Below are 20,605 nucleotides of genomic sequence, written 5' to 3' on the forward strand. Positions count from 1 at the left end.
ACACACACACACACACACCTTCAAGTTTCAGCTCTCCGTCATAAAGTATTATTCCCAAGGCTCCGGAACTACCCAGAACAACATGAAAGTGTTGTTCTTTTCCCCTTATTTCCTTTTGTAATTCCATCACCGAATGGTTTGCGTGCATGGGAGTAAATACCGTTGACCTTCATATCGCAAACACTCCCGCTGCTCTCTGCCGCGGCCTCCATTAGATGCGCTGAGTGCACAGAGCGATTGGCTGCTTTCCAACCCAGTCAACAGAAGCAAGAAGACTCTAGGCTCAGAGTCCTGCGAGCTCCCTTGCATGGAGGCCCCTGCCCTTCTCTGAGCGTCTTCGGCTTGTGAGATTTATGGAGAAACCAGCCGAATACGGAGCTTGGAGGATTTCTCTTAAAACAAGGAGAGTGGAAATTCTTTTGACAGTTTCGCAGGTGGGCTTTCAAACATTGATTTAATAATGTCAGTTCAATCCTGGAAAGAGATCAGTGGAAGACGCACAGTGAATCCGAAACAAATCCTCTGCACAGACGGATGGATGGATGGATGGATGGATGGATGGATGGACGGACGGATGGACGGACGGACGGACGGACGGACGGACGGACGGATGGACGGATGGACGGATGGACGGATGGACGGATGGATGGATGGATGGATGGATGGATGGATGGATGGATGGATGGATGGATGGATGGATAGATAGATAGATAGATAGATAGATAGATAGATAGATAGATAGATAGATAGATAGATAGATAGATAGATAGATAGATAGATAGATAGATAGATAGATAAATAGTTTTAGGTGTTTATAAAAGAATATGACACAAAATTTGCATAGGTTGTGGGCACAAAAATACTTCCATTTAATTTTACACACAAACTACAATATTCACTTCACCAACAGCATTGTGATGAGCTGTTTGTCTCTTTGTAATGCTATTAGTGAATCTTTGAAACCACTAAGCAGATCAACATGAAGTAGATGGTCCCAAATGGACTCAAGGTTCAGTGCAGTGCTGTAAGTCAAACATTTAGTTAATTTGAATAAACAGTTTGGCTTCGGTTTATCTGCTGATAGAGCTCACCAGTGACTTCGTTCTTTAGCTGATTCTTTTGCATAGCCGTAATGTTTGAAACATTTCCTTAATTTAAATCTGTTTGTTCTTTTAATGTATTCTCTATATATTTCATTATTTTGCATTTATATATTTTTTTTAACACTATATGCTATAGACCCCCCTCCCCCCTCCAAACACACACACACACACACACACACATATATATTTAATATATTAGGGCAGGGCAACGATTAATCGCATCCAAAATACAAGTTTGTGTTTACGTAATTTATGTGTGTGTAGTGTGTATAATTATTTTGTATATATAAATACACACACATGCATGTATATATTTAAGAAATATTTGCATGCATATATTTTTATTATGTATAAATATAAATATTTGATATATTAAGAAACAAACTTTTATTTTGGATGCGATTAATCGCGATTAATCGTTGCCCAGCCCTAATATCATAGAGTATCTTCTTGTTAATCTTCCTTTGCCATGTTAATGCCCAACTCAAGTAGACAACATAACAGCTCACTGCATTACTAAAACGGCTCACTAGTTTTTAAATCCTTTAAATAGCTTTGAATTAAGTGTTTATTCATATAAAACATTGAATACTTAGTGCAGCAATGATGTAAATATAAATGAATCTTTCTTTTTCTATTCATTTAAAGCTGTAAATGAATGAGTCACCCTTTGAATCCCTTGCTGACAGCTTGTGTTTGTAATATGACTATTAGAAATATGACTATTAGATATTAGAAGTTAATTATGTCGTCAAACTTGGTTGCTAAGATACGGATTATTGGCACAAACAAAGAATTGCATTCCTGGGTGTTTTAGTTTTATTTTATGTGGGAAATATTGTATATGTACAAGGGCAACCCTAATTGTGACAGTAATAGGGGGGACTGTAGTATCAAACGGTTCACTAGTCAGTGCACTTAAATGTTAAGGTAAATGTAAATGGTAAGGTTTTCCTACAGTATATTTGTATTTATGCTATATGCATGTGTGAATGCCTCATGATTTCATATTTCATAATGGTACTGTACTTTTATAAGCTACAACAAAGATGCATGATGCATACTACACCGCGATGTTATTGATACCAGCTACATTTTAGCTTGACCTCGTAATTTCGTCAAGTAATTGAGTCATCAGTGTCTTAATGGTTAGTAGAGCAAGACCCTTACTAGTGGCAGTATTCTAGCTCACGATATACTGATTCACGACATATAGAGCTAAGGGGCACTATGAGACATAACCGTGCTTTACCTCTGGCATCAGACCTGTCACTGACTTAAAGAACGGAAATTAAGTCTTCGCCTAGAGTAGCTCTCTCTCTCCGCCATCTTGTTTTTGATCTCATTTAACCTTCTGTGCCACACTGAGAAATCTTTTCGCTCTGACAGGCCGAGTCACATGCTTTTTTGTTCCCTCTCCATCATCCCAGTGTTATTGCATTCTGTTGATATGGCTCTTTAGTGCCCGAATGATGTATGTTCTTATTACATTTTATTAATACATAGCACAACAGAGCGTGACATGAGAAAGTGAGAGAGAAAGAGAGGTCAATTTGAATATGAATGATACATATAGATGCTTCCAATAAATATTAGCCTGTCTCTAACATGCTAACTAGCAAAAAAGCTTCTTTCTCCTCAAGAACAAATTTGGCATGTATTCAAATGGCCACTGTGTTCTTGGTTAAATGGATGTCAGCCTCTTAGACTTTAATTATTCAAAAGCCTTATGGACAAAGGACTTGGAAAGAGTGATAATGAATGATATAGATCTTGGTTATTAAGACCAGGACAAATAATAAAGCTAATGAGTATGTCCAGTATTTACTGTGGTAACTAACTTCTCAAATGTTACCTTTATCAGTGTTGTAGTACTCGAGACTCGGACTCGTCTCGGACTCGGTCTCGACACCATATTTTAATGGTCTTGGTCTTGTCATGGACTCGTGTGCATTTGGACTCGGAATTGACTCGTACTCGAACATTTTTTTTTTTTTAGGACTCGGACTTATTCCCGAGTCCACTCGTGTTCAATTCAAAATATTTTTCATGATTATTAATGTATGTTAATAAAATATTTCTTTAAATTGATTGACACGCCCAGTGATTGGTGATTTTCTAGTGCGAAACTGCGCATGACAAATTGTAATAAAATTGCTTTTAACACCACCTACTATGTGGCCTTTTTACCCTAAACTGATCATATTTTTTAAACTCTAAGTAAATTCAGTAAAAAAAAAAAAAAGGATTTCTCTAAGTAATTAAAAGTAAATTAGGTAATCAACCCTCACTGGTCTCGGTCTCGACTTGGACTCGACCGTCTCTGGTCTCGGACTCGACTCTCTATGGACTCGGTCTTGACTCAGACTCGACTCTCTCTGGTCTCGGTCTAGACTCGGACTCGAGTGAGGTGGTCTCGACTACAACACTAACCTTTATTAATATGTCCAGTAGCAAACACATTTTTTTTTCCAATAAGAAGTAATGTTACAAAACATGCTGCTAAATTGTCCTTTTCCCCTCCATATGTAGCGTTATCCGATTTGTTTTAGTGAATTGGTTCGTTCAGATGGTTTCATTCAACTGTCCGTCATTCAAGTGTCTGTCATTTTTACAACTTGCTCACTTAAGATTAGGGTCCAATTCTCACTATTAACTAACTAACTACTACTTTTTTTGTTATATATTTGGTTAGCTTCAATGTAGATCATTTTTTTAGCAGCTTGTAGTGTTGCTAACTATGATTAGCTTTTAGTGCTGCTAGCTACAGCTCTATTAGCTTCCATAAAACATTCTTCTAAATAAATTTACTGGTCAGGCGGACATCTTTAAGTCAGCAGAAACAAACTTTGTTTTAGCTGTGGTATAACTTAACTCAATGTAGCATTGTCTGTTTTGTTTAAGTGAATCAGTTTGTTCAGATGGTTTCAAACGGATTCAAACGGAATTGATTCACTGATTCGCAGAGGCCTCTTTTATAGCAAAATATGTAGTTGGCTTCACTGTAGATATGTTTGTAGCAGTTTGCAGTGCAGCTAAGTAAAGCTAATATGATTAGCTTTTAGCCTGGCAAGCTATGGTTGTAGTAGCTTCAACACTGACGTCTAAACAGTGACGAAACATTCCAATTTAAGAATTTAAGGCTGGTCAGGCTGCACAATCTTAATTGATATTTACTTGCTGTTTCTCAGTAGTATAAACTTTGGTCTGGCTGGTACATAAATCCATTATAAAGGTTTTAGAGAGAATAAATCAATGTTTACTGTGCGATTAAAGATGCAGAATTTTCTTTGTGTTCTTCTGCAGAGGTCAACTGTCGGACTGCCGTCGCAAAAGGCTACATCGGAGATCTTCTGAAGGTGTACGAAGACTGGCACAACAACGACACCGACCTTAAAAACATTCCTATCCGTAGAGCCCTACTGCATTGCCTGCACCGTGCCGCCAACTCAGATGTGGGCAGAGACGCTATAGTCGCCGAAGGTGGCATTAGTCTTCTCTTTCAGACCACTCAGGTGATAGTTCAGCCCACTATGGTCTCAATGTTCTTGTTACCCCAGATAGCAAACTGACATTGAATCAACGTGGAAATATGACATTGAAACAACGTTGATCTGACATTGTTTTGCTCATCGAATTAACGTTGAACCAACGTCAGATGCGTCATTCTTTCAAAACTAACGGAAAATCAACTTGAAATCAACGCGTTGTTTCAACGTTATGAAAGCAAACCAATTTTCGATTTCATTTAGCTTTGAAGAATGCCGCGTCTGACGTTGGTTCAACGTTAATTCGATGAGCAAATCAACGTTGTTTCAATGTCATGAGAGACGTCGTTTCCACGTTGATTCAATGTCAGTTTGCAATCTGGGACATCTCATATGGTGATTTTTTTTGTGTTTTAACTTTTTTTTTTTTTTACTACTTTTCGTAGTTACATTTCTCTGTGTGCAATGCTTTAATTATTTGTCTTTATATCACAGTGATTTTTATCGACCTTTCTAAGTCGCTTCCATTAACTGTCTGTTAATGTTCTGTAAAAAAGCAAATGTTTGCTACAGCTACATATTTTGCCCAGAGGAAAAGTTGCTTGGAGAGCTGTATTTCTAACTGATTACGTTTCGTCTGAAGACCTGCTTGACCATGAAAGGTCTTGAATCTCTGGTGGAACCAGCGATCCAGCTGATGAGGAAGTGCAATCCCAAAGTCCCTCTTCCACTGACCTCAGATAAGAGTGCCTATAGCTTTCCTCTTCCTGGGAGGCCTGTCGATGACTGGGATGCTGATTTAGGACTTTACGGTAAGGTTTATGTTCCCTGGGTTTTTAAGCCAGCTTCTTTATTGCACTGCCAAACACCCAACAGTTACTATTATTCTCCTCGCACAGTCTGTCCTTTAGGGACACTGAGTCTGTCCCACTAGAGATGCTTAGCCTTTACACACTGCCTTTGGCTATTAGTGCCTGACAAAGTCCTTATCGGCCAGGCCAAATTTGCCCCTGTTATCACACAGGCGCTGAGCATTTAATGAGTCTAGAAAATTCTTTCAGCCAACACAATATATCCCATTTTTCCTCTATTAGACTTCTATAGTAGGAGTAAAATGCAGAGTATGCGAGTTGGGAAAGTTTGAAAGTATTTATATCCATACCTCTCTTTGGTTCCTTCCAAGCAACAAATAGTTTTTCATAACTAATAGTACAATTATCAACAAATATACAAACCAGACAAAGACAGAAAAATGTTCATTTAAATTGAATTGATTTTAGTGTCCAAGGATGATGAAGGAAACTGAAGGTAGTTTAAAATAATCGAGTAGTTTAATAAATACAGCAAAAAAAGATAATCCAATGAGAAAACACAATGCTTCAGTGTGCATAGCACAAACAATACCGTACAATACCACAAAAGCCTCTACTTTTTAATTAAAAGGTTATTTCTGCCCTGAAATTAGTTGATAATATTCATGAGGATTAAATCAGACTGATTATAACTCACCTACTACTTTTTACCTATTAAAATACCTGGAAAGGGCCAATACAACCATTTTAATGCAGTAATTCACCTGAGCAAACAAACGCGCTACCTTGTTTTATTTTAAAGTTTGGACTTTCATCCTGGCGAACCGCTTTAATCCACTTCTTCCTTATACTCAATTGAGTCGGGAATCCATGAAAACTTAAGTTGGGTTGGCATTGTTGGTTAGATTTACAAAGTGTAACAGAGTAGTGACATCTAGCCTTCGTTTCGGCCATTGTTGAACTGCGTCGGAAGTGGACATGCACATAGTTGACTGATGAATGCAAACTAAAAGTCCATGAAAAGAAATTTTAACACACAGATTGTGACACATTGGTATAATGATGTAAAATACCAATAAACAAAATTAATAACACAGTCTCATCCCAAGACATCATATAGACCATTTCACAAGATGTAAACAACACTGTCCCAGAAGCACTTCCTGTTTCAGTTTTTTAACACTACATAAAAGCTGGGATAAAATACAACCAACAGAACGTTTAAAACTGAATCAAAAAGTTAAACAAACATCTTTAAGAAGTTTTCTTTACATGTGAAATAAAGAAAACAGTTACAAACTGAAACAGGAAGTGCTTCTGGACCAGTGTTGTTTACATCTTGTGAAATGGTCTATAACTGACGTCTTGGGACGTCATTTGACCATACGTCAACATCCGCCGTTTTAGGGTACCCTTTAACGTCAGTTACATGATGATCCTGGGACGTCATACAACTAACGCTTTACCTTTAACGTCAGTTAGGTGACGGGGTAGGTTTAGAGGGTAGAGGGTACCGACGTTAAAGGGTACCCTAAAACGGTGGATGTTGATGTATGGTCAAAAGACGTCCCAAAACGTCAGTTATATGACGTCTTGGGATGAGACTGCACTGAAATTAAACACTTGAAGAGTTCAGATGCAAAAGCCTCTAAGTGCCACTGGAAATTTTCTTTTAAAATGATAAATTTTATCAAGCTTATATATTCAAGTTCAGTAATTTCACTTAAATGACAATTAATAGGTAATCCTCGTTGCAATTTAAGTGAAATTACTGAACTTAAATATACAAGCTTGATAAAAATGATCATTCTAGAAGAAAATTTCAAATGGCACTTAGAGGCTTTTGCATCTGAACTCTTCACTTACAAACTTTGCAAACGCTTATAAATCCTTTTTAAATTGAATGGTCTTCAGAACAGAACAAGAATGAAAAATATGAAACAAAGTATGAAACAGACATAATTATTATAGAAGTCATTATTAACAATTATACATTAATGTATTTAAAGCGCAACTAATGCAATGTAGGTAATACATTCTTATTTTCTCCTCTCATTTGGGACAAATCCAAAAGTGTGCTATGCTAATTCAATTATACAATCATTCAATGATTAGTAATAGTATTATTGTATTACTTATTGTAAATATATAATAATATATTTTTTTAAATTATTCATTCAAATGCACATATTTTTGGGATATTCTCACATATTTTATTTCATAGCCATACAAGATCATTCAGACTGAACCTTGTGAAAGCAGGCAATGTGAGGAATCAGTTGTTCTAAACCAGATTCAGAGGCCATTTTGACTAAGATGCTGTTTTTTCTAACTCTTATGCTTTACAGCAGTATTGGGCATAAATTAACTACAGTGCAACCCTCTTTTGGCAGGCGTGTTTCTTTTTGACTAGGTCATCTTATGCAAATGTTCTCTTTGAACAAGGTCAGAACCCGAGCAGCCATAAACCGAGTAAAGGAAAACAAGAAACGGAAGATATGCTTGGCCAGAGAACAGCAGATTGCTCTTCGATGACCCACAATACAATAGTCTATACTCACTTGTTTTGCAGGGAGCTCTGAGGTGGTTGCCCTGGCAACCCTGCCCAATGACACTGTGGGTGCTCGACTCACTACAGCATAGTGAAGTGTGTTAGTGTGGACGTTTTTATAAATATACAGTACGTACATCTCCACCACATGTGTTAATACTGCTTTTATCTGCACAAGAGTCTAGAATATTGTATTTCAACACACTTTTCATAAGTAACACCCCGCAAGAGGTTTCTCGCTAATGAGTTTCCCATTGCTTTTATCTCGAGCAAGGAAGCTGGAGAGCTGGGAAGGCCGATATCAGACCGAACTAAATGATTATCTGTTTATCGTAATAAATAGTGCGGTTGACTTTTTTTACCCTCCGGGATGATACGTGTTGCCGCCTCTATCTGGTTTGAGATAACGCTGTTACCCATCCTGCTTACTAAGCGAAGAGTTTCTGCAGGTTTTTCGCACATGCTAACCGCTAATGTTAGCATCTTTGCTGACGACAAACCCTTCTAAACTGAAAGATACGAGTAACCCATAACACTGAGCCTATTTGCTGTCCAATCTGGCCAGGCAGATAAGATGATGTTAATCTCCAAGACGATTGGACTGTAGCAGTAGTACTTCCTTGTTGCCCTGTTTCATCTGTCTTATTAGCGTTTAGCTGCTAAAATCACAGGAAAACACCCTTAGGTGATGTAAGAGATTACGCAGTGGTTTAGTGTTTAGGATTAATCTGTTATATATAACTATTTTACAAGCCTAACATCAATTTTGATGGTCCGTTTTGAACATTATTTTAACCCTAAACTTACCAGTCCTACTAATACTCTATTAACACTCTAATGTGAGTTTTAAGATGGGTGTAATGCTAATTAACGTCAACTTAGTAAAATCTCCAGTGTTAAATTAACACTGGCTATTTTGCTGTGTATGTGTTAAAGGGACCATCAAAATAAAGTGAATCCCAAAAGCCTATAGGTGGTTTGCTGGTTTTAGCTGTCCATCAAGCTTAGTTATAGCCTATTTTGATGGTTTTAGAGGGGTTTAGGGAGCTACTGTAGGAGACCTGCTAAATCCACTTAAACTAGCAAAGCTAAGCTAATACTTGTTTAACACTCAATTTTTAACACTGCTCTAACAGCAAAATAACTTAATGTGATTTTGACATTTTAGCAATGCTGCCATTAACATTATTAGCTCTCATAAACTGGGTTATATTAATTCACATCCTCCCTCTAAAATATATGACTCATCCTAATTTATCTACTCACCCACAGTCAATTTGCTCCTCATCCAGACCAAATAAAATACATTGCACACACTTAAAAAAAAAAAATGTAACCACTAACCAGTCATTTGGTTTAGCAGAGGTTGTTATAAAATTAATTCAATGTTTTATGTTTTTATGTAATGTTTTTATTTACTGTCGTCACATCAGATGAAAGCCTGTGAAGCGAACTCAGAAGAGGCATGACTACCTATTTCATATTATTTTATCTGTAGAAGTTAACATTTATTTAAATAATCAAAGATTATCTATCTATCTATCTATCTATCTATCTATCTATCTATCTATCTATCTATCTATCTATCTATCTATCTATCTATCTATCTATCTATCTATCTATCTATCTATCTATCTATCTATCTATCTATCTATCTATCTATCTGTGTGTATATGTACACTCTCAGAAAAAAAAGGTACAAAAGCTGTGACTGGGGCTGTACCTTTTCAAAAGGTAACCTTTTGTCCATTTTAGGTGCTAATAAGGACATTTTAGGTGCTAAAATGTACATTTTAGGTGTTAATATGTACATTTTAGGTGCTAATAAGTATTTTTTAGATGTTAATAAGTACATTTTAGGTTCTAATATGTACTTTTTAATTGCTAATATGTACATTCTAGTTGCTAATATGTACATTTTAAGGGTTAATATGTACATTTTAGGTGTTAATATGTACATTTCAGGAGCTAATATGTCCATTTTAGGTCCTAATACATTTTAGGTGTTAATATGTACATTTAAGGTGTTAATATGTACATTTTAGGTGCTAATATGTATGTTTTAGGTTCTAATATGTACATTTTAAGTGTTAATGTGTACATTTGAAGTGTTATTGTGTACACTTCAGGAGCTAATATGTCCGTTTTAGGTGCTAATATGTAAATTTTAGCTGCTAATATGTACCACTAAGGTACCAATATGCAGCCTTTGGGTACAAAAGTGTACCTTTTGAAAAGGTACAGCCCCAGCGACAGCTTTTGTACCCTTTTTTTTTCTGAGAGTGTGTATATATACATATATATATATATATATATATAATGTATTTGTGTGTATATGTTTAAATGTATAAATAAGTCTATTTATTTATTTTATATTTTTACATGTGTTTTTAATTTTATTTCAATTATGCTTCAAAACTCTTCGTTTGATGGTTGTCTGTCCTCTTGTGTAAAGCACAACATGCTCCGCCTGAGTATGTGGCAGATATCTGCTTTCATGTGAACATATCAGAGGTAGAAAGAGCTAATGTTTGAGGACTCTGGGCAGGTCCTGTTTGATCCTACAGATGAACTGCCATATTTTGCTCATCTTGACATTTACGCCTTAGTCTCGCGTGTTGTTTATCTTTCTTTCTTCCTTATTGAAAGATGGCAGTTTAGAAGATGACAGTGACGAAGACACGGAGAACGAGGAGCCAGACAACAGGGACTACGTGAGTGTTTTGAGATTTGTTCTCGAGGAAGACGTGAGCAGCACCATCAACGCATGCACACACACATCGCGGTCTGTGCGATCCTGCGTCGTAATTTTGACAAAGCGAACGATGTGCGGTAAATTCCACTGATTCATTCTCCCTCTTAAAATGTGATTGAAGAGCAGGTTCTGCGTTTGACAGGAGCCTGACACGAGCGGCTTCCTGTTCTCACATAACTTCAATAATAGGGCCCTCTGATTCAGCCATAAATCAATGACTTCACAATCCTGTCCCTGCTGAGACGGCACCACCAAACCAAAGTGCTTTCATCCTCTTTTGCCCTACACGCTCTCTTCAAACACTGTTAATGCATTTCTTTATTTCCATGTCTGCGCTTCATCCTCTTGCCATGACTAAGATGCCACATGGTACTTTAGGCCCACTCTGATGCATGAATTCATGCTCTAAGATTTAGTTGTGGACATTTACAGCGAAATATTACCCATGTTGGTTAGCTGTGACCCTAAAATGCCCACATACCATATAAGTTGTATTTTATTTGGAGCTGATCAAATGTTTCTACTGTTTGAAAGTCTGAAGAATTTGCATCAAAACTTTGTTTTAAGAGACACCCTCCAAATATGCTACTTCAGTGACAATCTTGATAAAAAAAATCTAAAAATCATAAATCAATTAAAAACTGATTTTAATCTGATAATTTAAGGGAATTTTCTGAATAAGAAAAGTTTAATTTAATGTGAATTTACAGCAGATAAATGGCAAAAAAATATTAATTTTTTTTTAAAATATATATTATATATAATATAATATATATTAATTATATATATATTAACATAATATAATATATTAAAATATATTAAAATATTTTAAGTTTAACCTTTAAATTAAATATTTTAGATTTTTCTTTTGCCCAAACAATGTAATACTCTGTCTGTAATTATAATCCAGAAACATTGCTTTGAAGTATTTAGGCTCCGAACATGTCCACATATTTAAATTATTAAATTTTATCCACTTATATTTATTTTTCTCTTCCATTTTGTCCTCATAATGCAAAAAAACAAAACAAAACAAACAAACAAAAAAAAAAACGCAAAAATGTTAGGGGGCTTTAAAGGGGCAATATAGGCATATTTGTAATGCAAGTGGGCTTTTATTGTTATGTCAAAACATAATGGAAGTGTTTAGATTTTGAGATTGATCTTCAATTTAATACTTATTTTATTGTAAAGATATTTAGATATCTATAAAAGCCATGGAAATATTTTGAGGGGATCTTAATAGCATCACTTTACCCAATTTCTTTTTTCCTAGTGGCACAAAAAAGAACTGTAAAAATGTCCTTTTGTATGTGCGAGATTGACATTTACACCACAGCTGTAGGGGTGACCGCTTACATGTGCCTCACCTGGCAAATAAGGTGTGTAATTGCTGTTTGTGTGCTGCTTGGACCATTTGCCATAGAGATAGACAGAGTGAAGGTCAGAGATCAGAGCCTGCTGCATTCTATTGGCTGTTGCTGGTCACATGGCCTCTGGTCCTCACATGCAGTGACAGGGGAAGATATATGTTTCACTCTGCAGTCGAGCTTATGAGTGAACAGTGTTTATAGCTCTGTGTTTCTCCATGTCAGGAAGATGACCTGGAAACAGATGTGAACAAGCTGTGTCCCCGACCCGAGCCTGACAGACCCCTGGAGGAACTGGGCCAATATGTGCGCCTCTGTCCTGAGCTGCACCATGACTTCCAGGTATTGAAACAGTGTGTGTTTTGTTCACTAATTTGCCTCAATCACTTCCATTGTGTTCAAATGTAATCCAGATTTTTCTTCGTTTTTGTGCTATCAGCATTGTGCCACAGATGATGTCAATTAAGTGTATCTCACAGTTTTTAGAACCCAGAATATTAATACATAACTTCAAGATGGTGACAACATGAAATAATTCATGCACAATATGACCAGGACTGCATTAAGAATGTAAATAGGGTAATTTCTGATTTCATGTTCACTTTAATCCACTCTTGAGAAATATTTTAAAGAGATTTTTCGGAAACCGTCAGCACCTCTGGGGTTTAGTTGTTGCAGCCAGGCGTGAAAGTTACGAGTGTACTGCTCTTAATGGTAGACACCCAGGATAAAGTTTATATGAAGTGTCTCTAAGTGCACTTGGGGTGAAAATGGACCTTGTGTGGAAGCTGTAAGAGATTTTGATGGGAGCAGGATGTGCTATAATACCTACTGCAATGGCAACACTATGCAACTTAAGAGCACAACAGGGACACGGCTTGAGCCGAAAATTACCTCATTATGCTTTAAAAAAAATCCTTACTACGGCGGCATGTTTGCCTCACTCTTCATCTTAATAGAGTGATTTTGTTCCTGTTTTTGCTGACCTGAAGTGTTCTGGGGAAAAATGAGGAACATCGTGTTGGCAGAACAGCCAATAAAATGATTCATCTCTCAGTAGTCGCAATAATGTGTTTTTTGTATAAATATTTTTTTAGTTATTTCAAATATATGTATATATATATATATATATATATATGTATATATATATATATATATATATACATTTTTAATACATGTGAAATAACAAAAAAAAATATTTCATTTATAATATATATATATATATATATATATATGCTTCTATTTAGTATTTTTCTACTGCAATATTATTTTATTATATATAATATTTTCTTAGTTTTTTTATTATTATTCACTGATATTTAGGTTGTTATAATATTATCATACTATTAATATTATATAATATTTACACACACACACACACACACACACACACACATGTATATATATATATATATATATATATATGCTTCTATTTAGTATTTTTCTACTGCAATATTATTTTATTATATATAACATTTTCTTCTTAGTTTTTATTATTATTCACTGATATTTAGGTTGTTATTAGGGATGGGCAACGATTAATCGCGATTAATCGCATCCAAAATAAAAGTTTGTGTTTACATTATATATGAGTGTGTAGTGTGTAGAATTAATTTGTATATATAAATACCCACACATGCATGTATATATTTAAGAAATATGTGCATGTATATATTTTATATATATTTATTCACAATTAATATTATATATAAATATAAATATTTGATATATTAATAACACATTTTTCTTAACAATATACATGCATGTGTGGGTATTTACATATACAAACTAATTATACACAATACACACATATATTATGTAAACACAAACTTTTATTTTGGATGCGATTAATCGCGATTAATCGTTGCCCATCCCAGTTGTTATAATATTACTATTACTAATGTGTATATGTATATATTATATATATTAGTGTTGAACCTTAAATATTTCTTGTTCATTTACCTAAATTCAGAATCTGATATTTATTTTCAGTTTTTAGTTGTTTGTTTGCTTGTTTATTTATATAGCACAGTTTAATACAACTCACGTTGCCCAAAGTGCTTCACACTTACCGACTAAAAAAACAAAAAATTGCAATGATAAAACATGACTACATCACATAAACACACATAGACAATAACCCAATTAAGAAAATTCAATTTTATTCATATTTATTATGAGTAAAAACAATCAATCATAAATCAATATAAGAATCGTCTTTATAGCTCGTTGCACGACCCCTTGTGACTTCACCATTCTTAACCCTGCTGCGGGTCAGTCAACCGTAGGGCCATTGACAGGAATGAGTGATGACATTTCAAGCTCTATAATATGTTCAGTGTGACTCTTCATTTTAAATGTGTCACCACCCTTCCCATCATGAGCGACTGGTATCGCTTTGATTGACGGCTGCTCTAGCAGTACAATAACACGCCTGCGGCTGTCTTGCAGAAATCCCTGCGTGGTTGCCTTTAGCATGCGGATGAGTTCAAACTAATAGAAATGTCAACACACCTCCGGTTCATCGACGTTCAACTCCCTTCTTATTCAGACGCTGCCACTATTTTAATTCAAATGATATAACATGATGTACTACTGCTGTTAAAAAGCTGCTTCTCCTTGGTTCATTTCCCCTCGCACGTATTGATGTTGTAATTCCAGGTCTTGAAGGGAAATGAGGAGCTACTAATTCACTTTTTTGTTTCAATTTAACATTTTTAAAATCAATTCTATCTGCAAATTCTAGACATAAAGGCCAAGCAGTTATTGCCATGCTTCTTCCTCATAATGAGAAGTCATTAAAGGAGAAGTTCACCCAAAAATGAAAATATGTAATTATTTATTCACCCTGACCATCTTAGATATATTTTTCCCATTTATGTGTGATTAATTAGATTTTTTTAATACTACGGCTGTATGAAAAAAAAAAAACTTTTTTGCTATTATTATTGCTCACAATATAAAATGAAATAAATTCAAATTTGTCACCACACTAAAAAACATGAGAACATTAAATGTATTTAGAATTAATTTATTTTTGCTTTATTTATAAATTATATTTAAAATGAATTCTTTTTTTATATATTTTTTTTTCTATAATTGATTGTAATATTGATTATAATGAATGTTCATTATACAATTTTGCATTGTTTTCTTCTGGTTTAACTCTATTAATATATCAAAACCTGAAAGCATTCTGTCCATCATGGCCCCCCTTCTCCATCCGCGTCTTTCATGTATCTCTCCCATTATTATTAAATCCCTCTGTGATCTGTAGACTGTGCGACTGGATTGGACGCAGGGATTGTAATCACATTGCTGCATTATGCATGCTGTGCAAAAATACCAAGATGAAAAGAATTTACAGCAGGACATTCATGCCAATCAGTTGCCCGCTATTAATCTTGCATGATAACGATGCTCCACCTATAATCTTCAGGCCAAAACAAAAGCCATAATTAAACGGGTTTAATACATAGCGACACGCTAGGGTTCCGTGGAAGAGAACACAGGTAAAACTGCAGAGCTGTCGGAAATATTGTGGGCTCGATAAAGGGTTGAGATGTGAAACATAAACCCGGAAAGCGAGATTGGCACAGAAGAGCTTGTGCTCTCAGAGGGAGGGTAACGTAAGGGTCTCTTCCCCCGAGGACTCGCCTCAGGATAATACGTTTTCCTTTGATATTCAACTCTTTGTGTGATACTGTACAGGACAGCCAGGAGTTGAAAATTAGATGTGCATTTCAATTCAGCATGACACCAACATCCTGGTTTCTCTGCTGACTAAGCCGCAGACTCGACATGCATGAGTCTTTTTGTTTTGTTTCTGACACAGTTCCTTTGTCAAGGCATGCCGAGCATTACTGCACAATTTTAAATAGCTTACTCATAATATTCCGTTCATAATTTTACTTTCTCTGTGTGTTGAGATATATATATATATATATATATATATATATATACACAGTGGTGGAATGTAACGAAGTACAAATACTTTGTTACTTTACTTAAGTACATTTTTCACGTATCTTTACTTTACTTAAGTAGAATAAATAGTGCATACTTTTTACTTTTACTTTGTTACATTTTACAGCAATTATTATACTTTCTTCTACACTACATTTCTACAACTTCTGTTACTTTTTCATTACATTTTCTGATCAGGTTTTCCCCTGCCAAAACGTAATCTGACCATCCGTTCGTTGCACGTTTGTCACACCAATGACATTTGGTTGCCATAGATATATCAACCCGGTCACACTAAATGCGTCTCGCACGCAGTGTGTTTATTGTGCAATTTATACGTGAAAATTTGTTTTTACGTGCATAGCAAATGCACCGTGTGTAATATTCGTTTGGTTAGGATTATGGCAAGCCAAGAGGTTCAGAATTACACCATAAATGAATCGTGTTTACTACCAAACATAGTTATTAACATATAGTAAGGATAAGCATGATGTGCATATTGCCTAATGCAAGCTTGTTTCAGAAATGGTGACAACAATTTTTTTTCCATAATTATTGAACATCATTATAGGAGTATTAGGTGGAACATAGAAGTAAATGTTTTATTAATCATTAGAAAAAAAAAAACATTAAGAGAAGAAATTGTTATGCAAGTACTTTTACTTTTAAAACTTAAAGTACATTTAAAATCAGGTACTTTTTACTTAAGTATGTTTGTCATTGTGTTACTTCTACTTTTACTAAAGTAAATATTTATCTGTTTATTTGTACTTTTACTTAAGTACTGAGATTCAGTACTTCCTCCACCACTGTATATATATATACACACACACACAAACACAAAGACAATTAAAAAGGTATACACAAATAGAGCAGTAAAATCTATTAATCGCATCTAACATAAGTCTTTGTTTACATACGTGTATATATATATATATATATATATGTGTGTGTGTGTGTGTGTATATTATATATATTTCTGTGTAAATGTATATATACTGTATAATACACTGTGTGGACTGTATATACACCAAAATTTTTTTTTTTACACACTTTTGTTTTTGCCCCCATTTTTCATGAGCTGAACTCAAAGTTCTAAGACTTTTTACATGTACACAAAAGGCTTATTTCTCTCAAATATTGTTCACAAATATGTCTAAATCTGTTAGTGAGCGCTTCTCCTTTGCCGAGATAATCCATCCACCTCACAGGTGTGGCATATCAAGATGCTGATTCCATGATTATTGCACAGGTGTGCCTTAGGCTGGCCTTATAAAAGGCCACTTTAAGGCCCTGTTTACACAAGAACATTCGTGGGTGAAAACGTAAAAATATTGTGCCTTTCATTTACACGGCGACAGCGTTTTGGGGGCTTAAAAACGCAAAAAAAGTGAAACCACCCTCCAGAGTGGAAATCTTAAAAACGCTCCACCGCCGCGTTCCCGTGTAAAGGGTAAAAATCGGTTATAAACACAAAAGTCTGTTTGACAGTGAAGGTTGTACGCAGGCACGCGGACTTGGTGTTGTTGTGTGGCAGTGCTCCACATTGACACCTAGCCGCCTGGAGTGCATACTACATTGAATTTCACACACTTTTGCGTCACGGATTTCCCACCCAAAACGCTCGTCTAAACGCAGAATAAAAAGTCTCAGCTGCTGAGCAGCTACATTGAAGCTGTAGCTGCTTTTTACTTTTTATAGTTTATTGTTATAAGAATTGCTTCATTGAAGAGCTACACTTTCCAAATTTTTCCCCAAATCAGTGTGATAATTTTGATATTTGCAAACTTACTTAGCCAGAAATATCCATTCTGAATTGTGTTTGACAGCTGCAGAATACTTTCCCAAATGTGTCACAATTTCAGTAATTTATTTGCTATTTTATGTGCCGATTTTAAAAACGTCAGACATGAATAGGTTTTAATGGTTGGTGGATTGTGTAATGGAATTGACCTAAAAACAGATTAGTTCGCACCCTATGTGAATTGAATCGCTGCTTTCTCCCTCTCACCCACTTGAACGAACAACCAAACACGCGTTCCCACATTCCCACTCCCAGAGCTCATCAAAAAGACCGTTGTACTTGTCTGTATCAAGTTCATGATTAAAATAAGTCTTTGAAAAACATCTCTGTGCTGCTACATTGTTTTAGTGTTGTTATTTGTGGTTTTGAAAAAAAACGAATATGACAAAGCAAGGCCCCCCTGAGATGCAATATGCAGCCTCAAACCCGAGACTTTTTTATACGGCAAGGGTTCATTTATATTAATGCATCCTATTGGTATTCATGGAAGTTGAGGAGTTTTTGTGTTTACACACATTTTTAGAAGTGTGAGGCTGGGGAAAAAGTGAAATTTAAATGCAATGATATAGCAGAGGGTGCAGTACTAAAGTGTATCTAACAAATTCACTTTGATGGTATAAAGTTTATGTGAACTGTGCCAAAGATCAGAGCAACTGATGGAACGTGGGATGCCGTTCAGAACTCAAAGATCTTCTATAGGGAGATGAACGCAGATGATGTAGGCTTTTATCGGCACGATGTCTGCTGGAATTTCCACCAGTCATCACATCATATCTGTAGTGTGTCTTGGACATTTCATGTTCACCTTTGGGATGAGCCAGGGATTTGGACCACGTGCCTTTTTCTCGCTAAATTTATGGAAATGTATGAGGCGTGAGCTTAAATTGTTATTTGGTTGCTCTAAAAGCAGCTAGTGCCCTTGGCTATTTTGATACAGTTCATTTTATGCCTGTCAAAGACTGTAATTGGACGACCCTATTTGCTGTCAGTATCACCCTTTTGAAGTCAATAGAAAGCTGGAAGTGATGTGCACCACTCTGCATCCTCAAAACAATTCCTTACCCTTTTTTTTGGCTTTCCTCCCTCAATATTCTCTCAAAAAACCCTTTTATTTCCTCTAGAGATTTTTTTTTTGGGGTTGTTATTCTGCGTTACTGTGTGGTTGGCGGTGCCATGGGGAAAACAGGATATCTTGTGGGTGATGTTTACTGTAATCTCTCTTTGTCTCCTTTTTGCTGTGTTCTCTTACACTTTTGATTTAAGAGTTGCTGATGTGGCCACAAGTATAAAGAGCTGACATCTGTGGATGCTCTTGATATTTCCCCCCATGAATATCAACATTGCAGCTTCTTTCTAACAGTTGGGAAATCATGTCTTCTAGGATTTGGACTCCAGCTCAGAAGTCGAGGAAAGCTCAGATGATGACGGCGCTCTGGACAGGGACTTGGACAACAAGACGGCAAGTGACCAGGGAGACTCCCCGTCGCTCTCCGACCAAGAAGAAAATCACCTCCAGACGAGAGACTTCCATAAACATTACCTCAGCTGCTCCAGGAAAGGCCAGGAAGGCCACTCCAGCATGGTGGACAGGCTTTTGGAGAAGTACGGGACTTGCATTCCCAACCATAATCCACATCTCTACGCCGCCACAGCAGCCAGTACCAAGTCTGTTGCTGGATACTCCATCCTAGCCTTCCCTGACTTCTGGGGACACCTGCCTCCTCAAGAGCAAGAACCCATGGCTAAAAGATCACCACGTGTGCAGAGGTGAGAATTTAAATCTTTCACTTTAATTATGTCCCACACATAGGAAAAGAGATAATGAATCATCCGTCCATATTCTCAACTGGTTCACAAGTGGCAACCCAACATGGTTCCAAAAAAATATTCCCTTGCAAAATGAACAAAAGGTCTTGCATAGTAAACGCACTGACCCAAAAATATGAAGTATTATTAAAAGGGGTGATGAACTGAGAAATCAAAATTTTCCTTGAGCTTTTGACATCTAAGAGGTCATCATATTATAAGAATATCCTGTAAGTTTCAGAACTGAAAACGTCCTTCTTAGTCCAATAAAAGCTTTTATTGACACCAGCCTGTGAAAACGACTCGTTTTTAAAAGTGGGAAACTATTTCGTCGAAGGGGTTAAAACACCACCCCCGCAGAAGAAGATCAACGCCTACTTCAACACGGACGGTTTAGCCCCGCCCACCGATTCGCGCATTACACGCATAGCTAAGTAGCCTAACATACGCCTAACCTCGTGATGACAAACCGGATCGTTCTACCTAGCAATACAGAATATTGTGCAGCGCCTGGTTGAAGAAGACAGTCGCTGCATAAGCTTCCTCTGGATTCCAATAGGACTTCATGGATAAAATTTATTTTTAATGATGTTCCAGCTGATGAGGGTAAAACATCGTCGTCTGATCGCTTCATTTCACTGAGGATTGTTTTGTAAACAAGACTGGATTTGCAGACGATTAAGAGTGAAGAACGTGCTGTGCCGTCTATATTGGATCTGACAGGAATTGTGCAACAAACGGACTGCTATTTGTCCAAATGTTGTCATTTGACAACATTGGACGTTTTCCCCTACGTACACCGACGGGTGCGTTAAACTCATTAAAATATGCAAAACTGTTATCCACTCACAGCAGAGTGGGCGTTTATTTCCAAGTCTTCAGTGCGACACGCCCATAAAAACCAAACGTTTTTCAGGAAGGCTCACAACTTGGGTACAAAATAGCCTATT

The 20,605-nt window shown here is 36.2% G+C and overlaps 1 protein-coding gene across 2 annotated transcripts in view; it reads left to right on the forward strand.

The window, feature by feature from the left end:
* The window catches only part of agbl1 (AGBL carboxypeptidase 1), a 222,757-nt gene that overhangs the window by 97,294 nt on the left and 104,858 nt on the right, over positions 1-20,605 (forward strand). For both annotated transcript variants that reach the window (XM_089128014.1, XM_089128013.1), the window contains 5 exons: positions 4,410-4,618; positions 5,235-5,403; positions 10,604-10,668; positions 12,305-12,421; positions 19,231-19,616. In XM_089128014.1, coding sequence (XP_088984140.1) covers positions 4,410-4,618; positions 5,235-5,403; positions 10,604-10,668; positions 12,305-12,421; positions 19,231-19,616 — 946 coding nt within the window. The remainder of the gene's footprint in view (positions 1-4,409; positions 4,619-5,234; positions 5,404-10,603; positions 10,669-12,304; positions 12,422-19,230; positions 19,617-20,605) is intronic.

Source organism: Pimephales promelas, chromosome 25, assembly GCF_988280905.1.
Source record: "Pimephales promelas chromosome 25, fPimPro1.hap1.1, whole genome shotgun sequence".
In the NCBI taxonomy this organism is placed as follows: domain Eukaryota; kingdom Metazoa; phylum Chordata; class Actinopteri; order Cypriniformes; family Leuciscidae; genus Pimephales; species Pimephales promelas.